Source organism: Mercenaria mercenaria, chromosome 6 (assembly GCF_021730395.1).
Source record: "Mercenaria mercenaria strain notata chromosome 6, MADL_Memer_1, whole genome shotgun sequence".
In the NCBI taxonomy this organism is placed as follows: Eukaryota; Metazoa; Mollusca; class Bivalvia; order Venerida; family Veneridae; genus Mercenaria; species Mercenaria mercenaria.
Window position 1 is genome coordinate 28,536,613 of NC_069366.1, and position 15,429 is coordinate 28,552,041.

A 15,429-nucleotide genomic window follows, 5' to 3' on the forward strand; every position below is an offset into this window, starting at 1 on the left:
ATAGAATATGGTAGAAATATTAAGTGCTCAAGGGAAATGCCACCCTGGAAGTTTCGGTCAGATTGCCTGAGTAAGACCAGTATTATGGCCCTTTGTTCATGTGTATATATTACATCAGTTAAGACTGCCTTGCGACTCCTTGCTTTCAGCGACGTCCTGTCTACAACAACCTTTTTATTTCCTACCGATGCATTTCACATTAAAATTGGCTTGTTTCTAGCGACCCCCGTGTTTGATGCGTACAGTGAACATGATTTCTTAGCACCAAACCAAGACCTCGTACCTTTTTAAACAACTTTTTGACCCACCCTCACAAAGGGAAAAGACTTCTCCAGTACAAACCATGGAGTGTGGTTCTTGATCTTAATAACTGCGTCACCATCTTATCGATGAAAATTAAGTGAAGCAGACTGAAAGGTCATTTAAAATATTCCATGTTTTATCAGAGTGTTTAAAGGTCCTTAGTCAAATGCTAACTAGAACATGTCTTATTTACCGTAAACCAAGACCTCTCCTAGCCAAAGATATTGCCCTTAACTTAGTTAAAAATATGCATAAAAAGGGCCTAAACGTTGTAGTTGCATGTATCTTAAAAAAAAAGTATGGCACCTAGGTTTATGAAACATTACAGGAATATTGTTCAGCATGTGAAGTTGTGCACCTGGGGTTTTGTTAGAGATTTCACCCAGCGAGACCAGAGACTTTGTGAGAAATATGTATAAAAGGGCATAAATGTTGTATACAGTCATGAGATTCTATTGATACAAATAGATTGCTTACATTACAGCAACCAGTGAGTGGGCAGACACCATGGTTTACGCTTGGTTCAGTTGAACAGTTTGAGAAAAATCTGGAGCAAGCACAGTTAGATCTAGAAATATCTCGGGCCAATTTTGTTCCAGTTTACTACAAGACAGAACATGCAAAGTAAGTTATTATTACATTCTCTGGTCAGTTGAGTGGTGAGTAAAAAAAAAATCTAGTTAATGCAAATTTGATGAGAGTTCTTAAATTATTTACACTATAAAATTGTTAGTTTCTTGTAAAAGTAACTGTGAATTCATTTATAAAATGATATTCAAGAAAACATTGCCGTGGGAATATTTTATATTTGATGTAATTAACCTACAATGGAATTATTTTCAAGAATTATTTTCAAAAAGTCTTTGACTGTTCATTTCATCTTGAAATCACACACTGTCTAAGTTTACTGTGATAAAATTCTTTAAGTCAAATCATAACCAAACATGGCATACTCTAGGCTTACTACCTGATATTGAATTGAAAGAAAAAGACTGGGAATGTATGGTTGGAGATAAAACAATACTCCCTTTATAACACTATTGCAGAGGTCCTTAATGTTCAAAAGGCTGGCATCCCGCCCGCTTAGCTCAATAGGGAGAGCGCTGGAGATCTCAGGGTTGTAAGTTCAAGCCCTGGGTGTAGCGTATGTTCTCTGTGACAGTTTGATAAAAGACATTGTGTCTGAAATCATTTGTCCTCCACCTCTGATTCGTGTAGGGAAGTTGGCAGTTACTTGCAGAGAACAGGTTTGTACTGGTACAGAATCCAGGAACACTGGTTAGGTTTACTGCCCGCCGTTATATAACTGAAATACTGTTGAAAAATGGCGTTAAACCCAAAACAAACAAATCAAAAGGCTGGGTTTTAGCTTTAGTGTGCAGAACAATGCTTGTAATATTAACTGAAGGAAACATTTACAGTATTAATTCATAAAGATTTTCATTAACTTGCATCAGTTGTTAGCCTCATCAAAATGGCATGCATAACATATGTCCCAGGTCACTAAACCTAAGGTAAAAGTCGCACTAATTTGTCACATAATACATAACTTAGATTTGTGTTTGCTATATATCTTCTAAACCATTAAAGTGAATTTCATAAAACTAGGATCACCTGTTAATCTCAGCAAGCAGACATGCAGAGTGCACAATGTGGGTTACTAAGTTCAAAATTCAGTTTTGTACTTGAAGGTCTATCATCATGATCATACCATTTTACTTTTCCGGTATCAACACAGTGACTTGGGGGTATTGATCGCTTTTACCGATAGTTCTAGTTCGATGTTGACTGGTAGTACTGATGTACTGTATATATATGTTACAGGGAATTTACAGCGCAGGTACTAAGAAGCTTGGTTCCATTGCTCATCCTTTTTGGCGTATTCTACGCCTTTCAGGTAATATACTTAACTCACTTGTTAATTGTCATTAACATTTAGTAACCCTTATCATGCTGGACATAATTGATTATGCCTTATTCCGTGCAGTCGGATCATGATCTGCACTGTTCGCCATTCAGTCAGTACCTTTTTGATAAGGCTCCCCTTTTAACAGTAAATGGTTCTGTCCAAATTGAAAGATGGGCAAGTTCAGTATAGAAATTTAGCAGGGTAAAGGTTAATCTTTTTATAAGATACTTCTTTGAATTATGTTACTCGTTTTTGCTCATGAAACAGTTCCAGTAAAGAAAAGAATTTGAACGCAGTGCAGTTTCTTGGATCATTGCAAGGACTTTTTAACTGATAGATTGACCTCCTTAATCATAGATATGATGCAAGTGTAGGAAGTCAAATATAGTTGAAATTCGGTACCTCAAACTCGCTTATCTCAAAATTCCGGCTGTCTTGGAAGACATTTACAGGTCCCATCCTGAAAACATGTGCACAAAACATTGTTTATAATTTGAGCCGTGCCATGAGAAAACCAACATAGTGGGTTTGCGACCAGCATGGATCCAGACCAGCCTGAGCATCCATGCAGTCTGGTCAGGATCCATGCTGTTCGCTTTTAAAGCCTATTGCATTTAGAGAAACCGTTAGCGAACAGCATGGATACTGACCAGACTGCACGGATGCGCAGGCTGGTCTGGATCCATGCTGGTCACAAAGCCACTATGTTGGTTTTCTCATGGCACGGCTCATTTGACTTTTAGTTATCTCCAAGTAACACGGTCGATCCCTTGGAATTCGAGAAACAAACGAGTTTAAACTGTTTTTATAAGTAAGAAACGAATGTTTTATAGCATATGTTAGATTTTCTCAAGTTGCGCAACAGTTGTTGATGACCCGAGTTTATTAGATGTTGTGGCTTTAATCGATTGGAAATACTTTTTCTGTTTTTGTATCACTGAAGAGAGTTAAAGACCTATCACAACCTAGTGAGCTTTTTCTCCCTGCATAAATTTCATGAAAATCATTCTGATAATACAGGTATAATACAGCTATAATACAAGGTGATATGCGAGTAATTTAGACCTTTTATTAATTTGTTTTCACAGTTTCATCTGCCACTTACTCAGTCATTTTCTCCTCAGTTTTAAAACCATAAACAAACAACTGTCATACACTGTAGAAACAAAGTATGGCATAAACTAAAGGAAATACATCAAGAAGTTTGCATTCTACTTCGTTTATTCAATAAATTGTGAAGACATAAAACACATTGTCTTTGCCTAATTTCAGTCAGGGAAAGGTGGCGCTGGCAGATCAGGTGGTGGATTATTCAGTTTTGCTAAATCAACAGCTAAGGTGGTTAAAGAGGATACAGGAGTCAAATTCAGGTACATTACTTGTTACTTAGAAGCATTGGTTCCAGTCAAGGTAAAATCTGATACCTGGCGGAACTCAGTTGGCTTACGGAAGGTTGGTAGTTCTACCCAGTTCTGCCCGTCCATGATTAAATAATGCCGGCTGGGGCACCTGAGGTCTTCCTCTGCCATCAAAAGTTGGAAAGTCACCATGTGATCTGTAATTGTGTAGGTTTGTAATTAAACATTTATTTTAACCACTTAATGGTGTCATGTTACCAGGTACAAAATTGTTGGTTTCAGTATGTGTCTATAAAAGCAAATATAAGGATATATAAACAGCACATTATTGTGAAAAGTATACAATTAAAAAAATGTGTTTCAGTCAAATTTAAAGTTGTACTAGTTCCATCCTGTGCATCTATCTATAGATTTTGAATGACTTAAGGCAAACATTGGTCTCTTGTTAACTCAAGCTTTTAAAGAAAAAGTAGAGCTATTGCACTCGTCGCCGTCGGTTAAACTTTTTGATAAAGTCAAATATCTCTGTTACTATCAAAGCTATTGACCTGAAACTTAAAATAGTTATTTACTATCAAAGTATACACCAGGAGAAACAATCCCCATTATTCTGGTTTGAATTTTGACAGAGTTATGCCCCTTTTTAACTTAATATTATTTGGTTAAAGTTTTTACTGGCAAAGCTCTAATTCAGAGTCAAGCACTGAGACAAGTCAAGTGTGCTGTCTTACGGACAGCTCTTGTTTTGTTCTGTTTGTCCGAATATTGATTTGTTAGGTGACATTTATGTAAATATGGTTATTGATTTGTTGGTAATAATTTGATACAGATAAATGGGATTTTTTTGTGTTTGTCTATATTCCTTGAATTCTAGTTTTTATTTTATAGAGATGTAGCTGGTTGTGAGGAAGCCAAAATAGAAATCATGGAATTTGTGAACTTCCTCAAAAACCCACAACAGTATGTTAATCTTGGTGCAAAAATCCCAAAAGGGGCCTTACTGACTGGACCGCCTGGAACAGGAAAGACCCTTTTAGCAAAGGCGACTGCGGGAGAAGCTGGTGTGCCATTTATTACAGTATCTGGGTCAGAGTTTCTTGAAATGTTTGTCGGAGTTGGTGCTTCCAGGGTAAGTTTAGATTTCTTTTGACTTAAATACACAATGTAGAAGGTAGGGGGATGGCTAAAAGCCAGTGTGTATTCCTTAGGGTGTGGATAAAAGACACGATCTAAGGGGTAAAAGAAACAAGGATTATGTACTTGGGTTGTTAATATTGTATGTGCCAAGTAGGTTATTCATACACTATCAAAATTGAAAGAAAATGTTTTGAATTAGTTTGATGTATGTAAGTTGACATGAAATGAATCAACTGGATTTTAATCTAAAATACTACTCTAGTTACATTCCTATGGTTGTCTGGTTCAAGGTTTATTCACCTAAATCAAAAGAAAAGCAACAAGTTTGCTCCTAAAAGGAGTGAGTGTATAACTTCAAAAGAAACAAGAAAACATCTGTGCAAAAGTGATAGATTTTTCCTCATTAGAATACTCACTTGTACTTTTCAGGTTCGGGACATGTTTGCAACAGCAAGAAAGAATGCACCATGTATATTATTTATAGATGAAATAGATGCAGTTGGTAGGAAGAGAGGCGAGAATAAAGTTGGTGGCAGCCACAGTGAACAAGAAAGTACTTTAAACCAGCTGCTGGTAGAGATGGATGGTGAGAAAGCATATTGAATTTGCACGTGTATATTATTGGATATGGACAAAATCCCCTATACCCAGTTTGACAAAGGTGGACAAAATCCCCCTTACATTTTTAGCTCACCTGAACACAAAGTGCTCAAAATGAGCTTTTGTGATTGCCCTGTGTCCGTCGTCGTTCGTCCGTCCATCGTCGTCAACAATTTGACTGTTAACACTCTAGAGGTCACAATTTTGGCCCAATCTTAATGAAACTTTGTCAGAATGTTACTCTCAATAAAATCTTGGACAAGTTCGATATTTGGACATCTGGGATTAAAAACTAGGTCACCAGGTCAAATCAAAGGAAAAGCTTGTTAACACTCTAGAGGTCACAATTTTGGCCCAATCTTAATGAAACTTGGTCAGAATGTTACCCTCAATAAAATCTTGGACGAGTTCGATACTGGGTCATCTGGGGTCAAAAACTAGGTCACCAGGTCAAATCAAAGGAAAAGCTTGTTAACACTGTAGAGGCCACATTTATGACTGTATCTTCATGAAACCTGGTCAGAATGTTAATCTTGATGATCTCAAGGTCCAGTTTGAATCTGGGTCATGTAGGATCAAAAACTAGGTCACCGGGTCAAATCAAAGGAAAAGCTAGTTAACACTGTAAAGGCCACATTTATGACCATATCTTAATGAAACTTGGTCAGAATGTTAATCTTGATGATCTATAGGTCACCGGGTCAAATCTGGGTCAGGTGGAGTAAAAAACTAGGTTAATATGTCAAATCAAAGGAAAAGCTTGTTAACAGTCTAGAGGCCACATTTATGACTGTATCATCATGAAACTTGGTCAGAATGTTAATCTTGATGATCTTTAGGTCAAGTTTGAATCTGGGTCATGTGGGGTCAAAAACTAGGTCACTGGGTCAAATCAAAGGAAAAGCTTGTTAACACTCTAGAGGCCACATTTATGTCTGTATCTTCATGAAACTTAGTCAGAATGTTAATCTTGATGATCTTTAAATCAAGTTCGAATCTGGGTCATGTGGGGTCAAAAACTAGGTCACCGGGTCAAATCAAAGGAAAAGCTAGTTAATACTTTAGAGGCCACATTTATGACCATATCTTAATGAAACTTGGTCAGAATGTTAATCTTGATGATCTTTAGGTCAATAGATCAGGTGAGCGATACAGGGCCTTCATGGCCCTCTTGTTTCCAGTTGTATTGAAATTTCCGCTTAATTCTATAGTTATCATATTGAAAATTGTAATTTTTAACTTTAATATTTGATTTTTTTTTTCAAAAAGAAGAGCTTTTTTGATCGCCCACTCGCCAGTGTTGGCTTCTACATCATGATCTCGTTTTGTATATAAACAGATTTCTTAACAACTGCTTGGCCATATGCTTTCAAACTTAACGCATTTCTTCAACATCATTTGATGTCCTCTCAGGAAAAAAGTTACATAACTATAGCTTTTCTCTTTTCAAAATTATGTCCCTTTTTACTTCAAATTTCATGTTGAAGTTTTGCATGTAAGCGAGTTTCTCAGAAACTACCTGGCCAAATGTTTGCAGACTTCACACATGTCTTTTGCATCATCAGATGACCTCTAAGGATTAATTACATAACTCTAACTTTTATTTTGTCAAAATCATAACCCTTTTTAACATAGAAATTTTGTGACTGTCAACCTTAGCTGGAGGGACTTTGTCAAAGGGGGAGGTGGGGGTGGGTTGTCCTACATCTGGGAAATCTACACTCCCATTTAGCTAATGAAAGGAGTCTGATTTGCTGACTAGAGTCTAAAGTCTGAAGTTATCAGGAACTCTGACAATCACATAAAAGCAGTTGCTGTATAAAAAAATGTTAAAATGTTCAAAAACACATTTGAGCCGTGCCATGAGAAAACATAGTGACCTTGCGACCAGCACGCATCCCATGCTGTTCGCTTTCAAAGACTATTGCCATTAGAGAAACTGTTAGCGAACAGCATGGATCCTGACCAGACTGCGCTGATGCGCAGGCTGGTCTGGATCCATGCTGGTCGCAAAGCCACTATGTTTTCTCATGGCGCGGCTCATTTGTATATGCATCATCATATACTTAACATAGATAGATATACTAGAATGTTATTTCTAGGAATTTTTTACTATTTTGACTTGCAGGTTTCCAGAATCAAGGAGGAGTAGTTGTGTTAGCTGCTACAAATAGAGTAGACATACTAGACAAAGCTTTACTTAGACCTGGCAGGTTTGACAGGCAAATCTATGTTTCTAATCCAGATATTAAAGGGAGGTAAGTGCAGTTCTGTTTACGGTCAAATTTAATAAATCCAGAATTATTTTTGTTTTCAGAATTACAATTCAGGGTAATGAGATTTCTGTATGCTAGAACTATAAAAAATGAATCAAGAAACCTTATTTAGCTCGACTATTCGAAGAATAGGGGAGCTATCCTACTCGCCCCGGCGTCGGCATTAGCGTGGGCGTCACACAAATGTTAAAGTTTGTGTACCACCCCAAATATTTTCAAAGTCCATTGAGATATTGCTTTCATATTTTGCATACTTGTTTACCATCATGACCCCAGTCTGTATAAAGGAGGAGGCAACACTATCAAGCATTTTGACTGAATTATGGCCCCTTTTCAACTTAAAATAAATGTTAAAGTTTGCGTACCACCCCAAATATTTTCAAAGTCCATTGAGATATTGCGTTCATATTTTGCATACTTGTTTACCATCATGACCCCAGTCTGTAAAAAGGAGGAGGCAACTCTATCAAGCATTTTGACTGAATTATGGCCCCTTTTCAACTTAGAATAAATGTTAAAGTTTGCGTACCACCACAAATATTTTCAAAGTCCATTGAGGTATTGCTTTCATATTTTGCATACTTGCTTATCATCATGACTCCAGTCTGTAAAAAGGAGGAGGCAACTCTATCAAGCATTTTGACTGAATTATGGCCCCATTTTGACTTAGAATATGCTTATTATAATGTTAAAGTTTTACTCATTGCTTATATTATACAATCAAGCACTGAGAATAGTCGAGCGCGCTGTCCACTGACAGCTCTTGTTTTTAGCTCACCTGAGCAATGCTCAGGTGAGTTTTTCTGATCGCTCGATGTCCGGCGTCTGTCGTCCGTCAACATTTAGCTTGTGTATGCGATAGAGGCTGTATTTTTCAACTGATCTTCATGAAATTTTGTCAGAATGATTACCTTGATGAAATCTAGGCCGAGTTCGAAAATGGGTCATCTGGGGTGAAAAACTAGGTCACTAGGTCAAATCAAGGAAAAACCTTGTGTATGCGATAGAGGCTGTATTTTTCAATTGATCTTCATGAAATTTTGTCAGAATGATTACCCAGATGAAATCTAGGCCAGGTTCGAAAATGTGTCACCCGGGGTCAAAAACTAGGTCACTAGGTCAAATCAAGGAAAAGCCTTGTGTATGCGATAGAGGCTGTATTTTGCATTTTATCTTTATGCATTTTGGTCAGAATGATTACCTTGATAAAATCTAGGCCAAATTGGAAAATGGGTTATCGGGTTGAAAAGTAGGTCACTAGGTCAAATCAAAGAAAAACCTTGTGTATGCGATAGAGGCTGTATTTTTCAACTGATCTTCATGAAATTTTGTCAGAATGATAACCTTGATGAAATCTAGGCCAGTTTTGAAAATGGGTCATCTGGGGTCAAAAACTAGGTCACGAGGTCAAATCAAAGAAAAACCTTGTGTATGCGATAGAGGCTGTTTTTTTCAATTGGTCTTCATGAATTTTGGTCAGAATGATTGCCTTGATGAAGTAAAGGTCAAGTTTGAATATGGGTCACCTGGGGTCAAAAACTAGGTCGCTAGGATATATCAAAGAAAAATGTTTTGTATGCGATAGAGGCTGTATTTTTTAATCGAGGTTGATGAAATTTAGTCAGAATGATTGCCTTAATCAAATCTAGATCAGATTCGAATGTAGGTCATCTTAGCTCAAAAACTAGGTCACTAGGTCAAATTGAAGAAAATGCTTGTTTACACTTAAGAAACCGCATCTTTGATCCAATCTTAATGAAAATTGGTCAGAATATTTGTTTCCATGAAATCACTATGTCAAACATGTTTACACTGTTATGGTGTGTTTATCAGGTGAGCGACCTAGGGCCATCTTGGCCCTCTTGTTTTCAGAACTAACTATTGAAGTGCAGTTTTGTAATAAATTACTTTCTCTGCTAAGTTCTAAAAAAGATTTAACTGCCTGTATGTTTTCAGTATAAATATACAACTGTTCAGTTTTTCCTTTACCGTTTAATGTGATAACTGCTTGTTTAATGGTACTCCACGTAAAACATTTTTTATACCTGCCTTTTCGGTGCATCGATTTTCAAATTCGGTTTATTATCAGTGTTTTAAGGTATTGTTAGCTCACCTGAGTACAAAGTGCTCAAAGGTGAGCTTTTGTGATCGTCATGTGTTCGTCGTCCGTCCGTCAGTCGTCCGTCTGTCCGTCGTCATCAACAATTTGACTGTTAACACTCTAGAGGTCACAATTTTGGCCCAATCCTAATGAAACTTGGTCAGAATGTTACTCTCAATAAAATCTTGGATGAGTTCTATATTGGGTCATCTGGGGTCAAAAACTAGGTCACCAGGTCAAATCAAAGGAAAAGCTTGTTAACAATCTAGAGGTCACAATTTTGGTCCAATCTTAATGAAACTTGGTCAGAATGTTACCCTCAATAAAATCTTGGTCGAGTTCGATATTGGGTCATCTGGGTTAAAAAACTAGGTCACCAGGTCAAATCAAAGGAAAAGCTTGTTAACACGGTAGAGGCCACATTTATGACTGTATCTTCATGAAACTTAGTCAGAATGTTAATCTTGATGGTCTTTACGTCAAGTTCATATCTGGGTCATGTGGGGTCAGAAACTAGGTCACCGGGTCAAATCAAAGGAAAAGCTAGTTAACACTTTAGAGGCCACATTTATGACCATATCTTAATGAAACTTGGTCAGAATGTTAATCTTGATGATCTTTAGGTCAATAGATCAGGTGAGCGATACAGGACCTTCATGGCCCTCTTGTTTTAGTTTTAACACACTTTTCTGTTATTTGATTCAGTCGTATGATATGATGTCTGTGATATCATATTGTCTCTTTTAACTCTTCATAGTGTGGTAATGTTCTTCTTTATATAGCATTATAGTGTTGTTTTTAATTGTAGTATATACATGTACATTGATGAGGTATTTATTAATGATAAATTCTTTTAAGAATATTCTTTCTCTTCAAATTTAAACAGGAAGATATTTTTTTTCTTTAATGAATTTACAGTTTGTCGAAATTCCATAATCTTTACTTAAAGTGTATCAAACTTATTCAAAAACCTTTCATTTTCTTGTTGGTATTGAGGAATTGTCCTAAGAAATGCCTGCCCGCTGAGCTCAGTAGGGAGAGCGCAGATCTACGGATTGCGTTATCGTGAGTTTGATCCCCGAGCGGGGCGTATGTTCTGTGTCTGACATCATTTGTCCTCCAACTCTGATTCATGTTGGGAAGTTAGCAGATACTTGCGGAGAACAGGTTTGTACGGGTACAGAATCCAGGGACACGGGTTAGGTCAACTACCTGCTGTGACATAACTGAAATACTGTTGTAAACAAATAAATGTCCTAAGAAATTAATTATTATTTTTTCAGTCTGTTTTATCTGTAGTTTTGCAATGGAGATTTTTGTTCTTTTCACATTCCTTTATATTTTCAGAGCATCAATATTCAAAGTTCATTTGAAGAAAATAAAAACATCCCTAGAAAAAAATGATCTGGCGAGGAAGATGGCTTCCTTAACACCTGGCTTTTCTGGTAATGAAAATATGTAGATTTATTACACCCAGGGGTTCCATTTGACCCGGGTCCGGACCCGGGAGATTTTCAAAAGACGCTCAAAGGACCCAGCATGACACTTGCATGTGCATCACTCGGGACCCAGAGGCATTTTCCTTTGATAATCCTTTCTCTTATCATTCATTTCCTACAGTAAAACTATGTCCACGATAAACACGTGTATTCAGAATAAACACTCGCGGTCATGCCCTCCTGCCTTTGATCTTCTGCTAATTCCCGCCCTTTAACCTGTAGACATGCCTTACCGCATTTTTATCAGCAAGTTACGTCACGGCGACTGCACATAGGTAACCAGAATCAATGAAGTGTTAACATTAATTGATAAAGCGTATTGATCCTGTATACTGTCAAAAAAGGCGCCAATTATTAAATTATCGTAATTAAGCGACCAGCTGATTACCGAGCATGTGAAAAGTGCCCTGTAAGATTTCGTCATGCAAACTTTGAATTAGACCATTGTTTCGTGGTCGTACCATAATTTCAACAAGAAAATCCACAAATTATAATGAATTTTGAAAGCAAAACTAATATTAGAATGTCCGTTCACGATTCTAATTACGCCCGATGTCATATGCAATTTTTCCAAAATTCCTTTAAAAAACTGACTTTCAATTCAATTTTTAATGATAAGTACCATCATTATTTGAGGAACTATCTCTGGTTTACCTTAGTGGGCCAAGTAAACTAAGCAAAAACCACTTTCAGACAACATTCCGAAAGTGTACCAGTATCCGGATAGTACATTTTGGATGCATTTTTAGCTCGACTATTCGAAGAATAAGTAGAGCTATCCTACTCACCACGGCGTCGGTGTCGGCGTCAGCGTCGGCGTCACACCTTGGTTAAGTTTTTCGTACCAGTCCACATTTTGACAAAGTCTTTTGAGATAAAGCTTTGAAACTTTCAACACTTGTTTACCATCATCATGGCCAGTTATAGGCAAGAGCACATAACTCCATCAAGGATTTTGGCTGAATTATGGCCCCTTTTGACTTAGAAATCATGGTTAAGTTTTTCGTACCAGTTTATATTTAGACAAAGTCTTTTGAGATAAAGCTTTGAAACTTTCAACACTTGTTTACCATCACCATGTCCAGTTATAGGCAAGAGCACATAACTCCATCAAGGATTTTGGCTGAATTATGGCCCTTTTTGACTTAAAAATCTGGGTTAATATTTCGTACCAGTTCATATTTTGACAGTCTTTTGAGATAAAGCTTTGAAACTTTCAACACCTGTTTACCATCACCATGTCCAGTTATAGGCAAGAGTACATAACTGCATCAAGGATTTTGGCTGAATTATGGCCCCTTTTGACTTAGAAATCTTGGTTAAGTTTTTCGTACCAGTTCATATTTTTTGTAAAGTGTTTGACATATGGCTTTGAAACTTTTATCACTTGTTTAGTATAATAGTCTGTAGGAAAGAGAACATATTAACTCTGTCATCTATTTTGGCTGAATTATGGCCCTTTTTGGACTTTGAAATTGGTTCTGTTTTCATACAAGTCCATGTTTTGTCAAAACTATCAACAAGAAAATCCACAAATTATAATGAATTTTGAAAGCAAAACTAATATTAGAATGTCCGTTCACGATTCTAATTACGCCCAATGTCATATGCAATTTTTCAAAAATTCCTTTAAAAAAAACTGACTTTCAATTCAATTTTTAATGATAAGTACCATCATTATTTGAGGAACTATCTCTGGTTTACCTTAGTGGGCCAAGTAAACTAAGCAAAAACCACTTTCAGACAACATTCCGAAAGTGTACCAGTATCCGGATAGTACATTTTGGATGCATTTTTAGCTCGACTATTCGAAGAATAAGTAGAGCTATCCTACTCACCACGGCGTCGGCGTCTGTGTCGGCGTCAGTGTCGGCATCACAACCTTGGTCAAGTTTTTGTACCAGTCCACATTTTGACAAAGTCTTTTGAGATGAAGCTTTGAAACTTTAACACTGTTTACCATCATCATGGCCAGTTATAGGCAAGAGCACATAACTCCATCAAGGATTTTGGCTGAATTATGGCCCTTTTGACTTAGAAATCATGGTTAAGTTTTTCGTACCAGTTTATATTTAGACAAAGTCTTTTGAGATAAAGCTTTGAAACTTTCAACACTTGTTTACCATCATCATGCCAGTTATAGGCAAGAGCACATAACTCCATCAAGGATTTTGGCTGAATTATGGCCCTTTTTGACTTAAAAATCATGGTTAATATTTCGTACCAGTTTATTTTGACAAGTCTTTTGAGATTAAAGCTTTGAAACTTTCAACACTTGTTTACACAGTTACATTGTCCCAAGTTATTAGCAAGTAATTTAAATCATCAAGATTTTGGCTGAATATGGCCTTTTGACTTTAAAATCTGGTTAATTATTTGTACAGTGACATTTTGGACTTTGAAACTTTTCACTGTTTATCATAGTCATGTTGGCAAGAGACTATACTTGACATTTGGCTGATTATGCCTTTGACTTTGAAATTGGTTTGTTTCATACAGTCATTTATGTCAAATTTTGATATGGCAATACGTTGCAATAGATTACATGTAAAGTCATAACTATTTTGACTGAATTATGGCCCTTTTTGGACTTTGAAATTGGCTCATATATTGCCATTTAGTGCAAGACTTATCGAAATCAAAGTAATACAGGAACATTGTTTGTCTAATCTATTTATTTCTTTTGTCTGAATATCCGTGGAAATATTTTGACCCCATTCTTCAATCAATTCTTCGAATAGTCGAGCGCGCTGTCATCAGACAGCTCTTGTTACAGAGTGTTATAGCACTTTTCTGTTATTAAATGAAATACTGAAGAAGAACCTAATCAAGATAACATGAATTTTGATAAATATTGGTTTACAATATGAGATTATATAACCTGAAAGAGACATTTTATATGTTGTAACATGATCTAGGTTTTATTGCTTTATTAGCTTAAGAGATCTACGTATTAGGCCTACATAAGAAAATATAGTCAATTATATCGACATGTTGGGACAGGACTCCTGTATTTTGGAAAAGGACCCTTCAGAATTTGGACCCAAGGGTCCTGGGACTCCTGGGTTTTCATGTCTAGTGGAACCCCTGTACACCCCCACCAAACTTGTTTTGCGGGGTGGGGGCTATATAGAAGTCAGTTTTGTCATGTCCTGTCCCATAACGTCGCATCCCAAAATCTATATCTCAGTTATTACTAAATAGATTTGATTCAAACTTAAAATAGATGTTCCACCTTATCACCCACATCATGTGACACAAGGTGCATAACTCTGACACCAATTTTTCATGAGTTATGCCCTCTATTACTTAGAATTTGACGCATTTTCACTATATCTCAGTTATTACTAAATGGATTTGATTCAAACTTAAAATAGGTGTTCCACCTTACCACACGCATCATGTGACACAAGGTACATAAATCTGACACCAATTTTTCGTGAATTATGCCCCCTTTTACTTAGAATTCAATTTAATTTTGATGCATTTTCATTATATCTCAGTTATTACGAAATGCATTTGTTTCAAACTTGTTCCATATCATCACCCACATGATATGACACAAGGTGCATAACTCTTGCACCAATATTTCCTGAATTATGCCCCCTTTTTAGCTCGACTATTCATAGAATGGTAGAGCTATTGGACTCGCCCATGCGTCGGTGTCGGCGTCTTGATTTGGTTAAGTTTTTGTATGTAAGCTGGTATCTCAGCAACCACTTCTGGGAATGGATTGAAACTTCACACACTAATTCACTGTGATAAACTGACTTACATTGCACAGGTTCCGTAACTCTGTTTTGCTTTTTTACAAAATTATGCCCCTTTTTCAAATTTTTTGGTTAAGGTTTTGTATGTAAGCTGGTATCTCGGTACTCACTAATTGGAATGGATTGAATCACTTCACACACTTGTTCACTGTCATGATCTGACATGCACAAAGCAGGTCCCATAACTTTATTTTGCTTTTTAATAAAATTATGCCCCTTTTTCAACATAGAAATTTTTGGTTAAGTTTTTTTGTGTTAACTGGTATTTCAGTATCCACTAATGGGAAAGGATTGAAACTTCACACACTTGTTCACTGTCATGATATGACATGCAGTGCAAAGGGTCAATAACTCAACTTCGCATTTTACAAAATTATGCCCCTTTTTAGCTCCACTATTCGGAGAATAGGGGGGCTATACTACTCGGCCCGGTGTCAGTGTCGGCGTCGGCGTGACCCATCTTGGTTAAAGTTCGG

General features: G+C 36.8%; 1 protein-coding gene across 1 annotated transcript in view; it reads left to right on the forward strand.

The window, feature by feature from the left end:
• Nucleotides 1-15,429, forward strand: part of LOC123549320 (AFG3-like protein 2) — a 49,221-nt gene that overhangs the window by 16,229 nt on the left and 17,563 nt on the right. Inside the window, exons 6-12 of the mRNA XM_045337315.2 lie at nt 788-927; nt 2,128-2,200; nt 3,485-3,582; nt 4,459-4,699; nt 5,137-5,293; nt 7,436-7,565; nt 11,032-11,129. Coding sequence (XP_045193250.2) covers nt 788-927; nt 2,128-2,200; nt 3,485-3,582; nt 4,459-4,699; nt 5,137-5,293; nt 7,436-7,565; nt 11,032-11,129 — 937 coding nt within the window. The remainder of the gene's footprint in view (nt 1-787; nt 928-2,127; nt 2,201-3,484; nt 3,583-4,458; nt 4,700-5,136; nt 5,294-7,435; nt 7,566-11,031; nt 11,130-15,429) is intronic.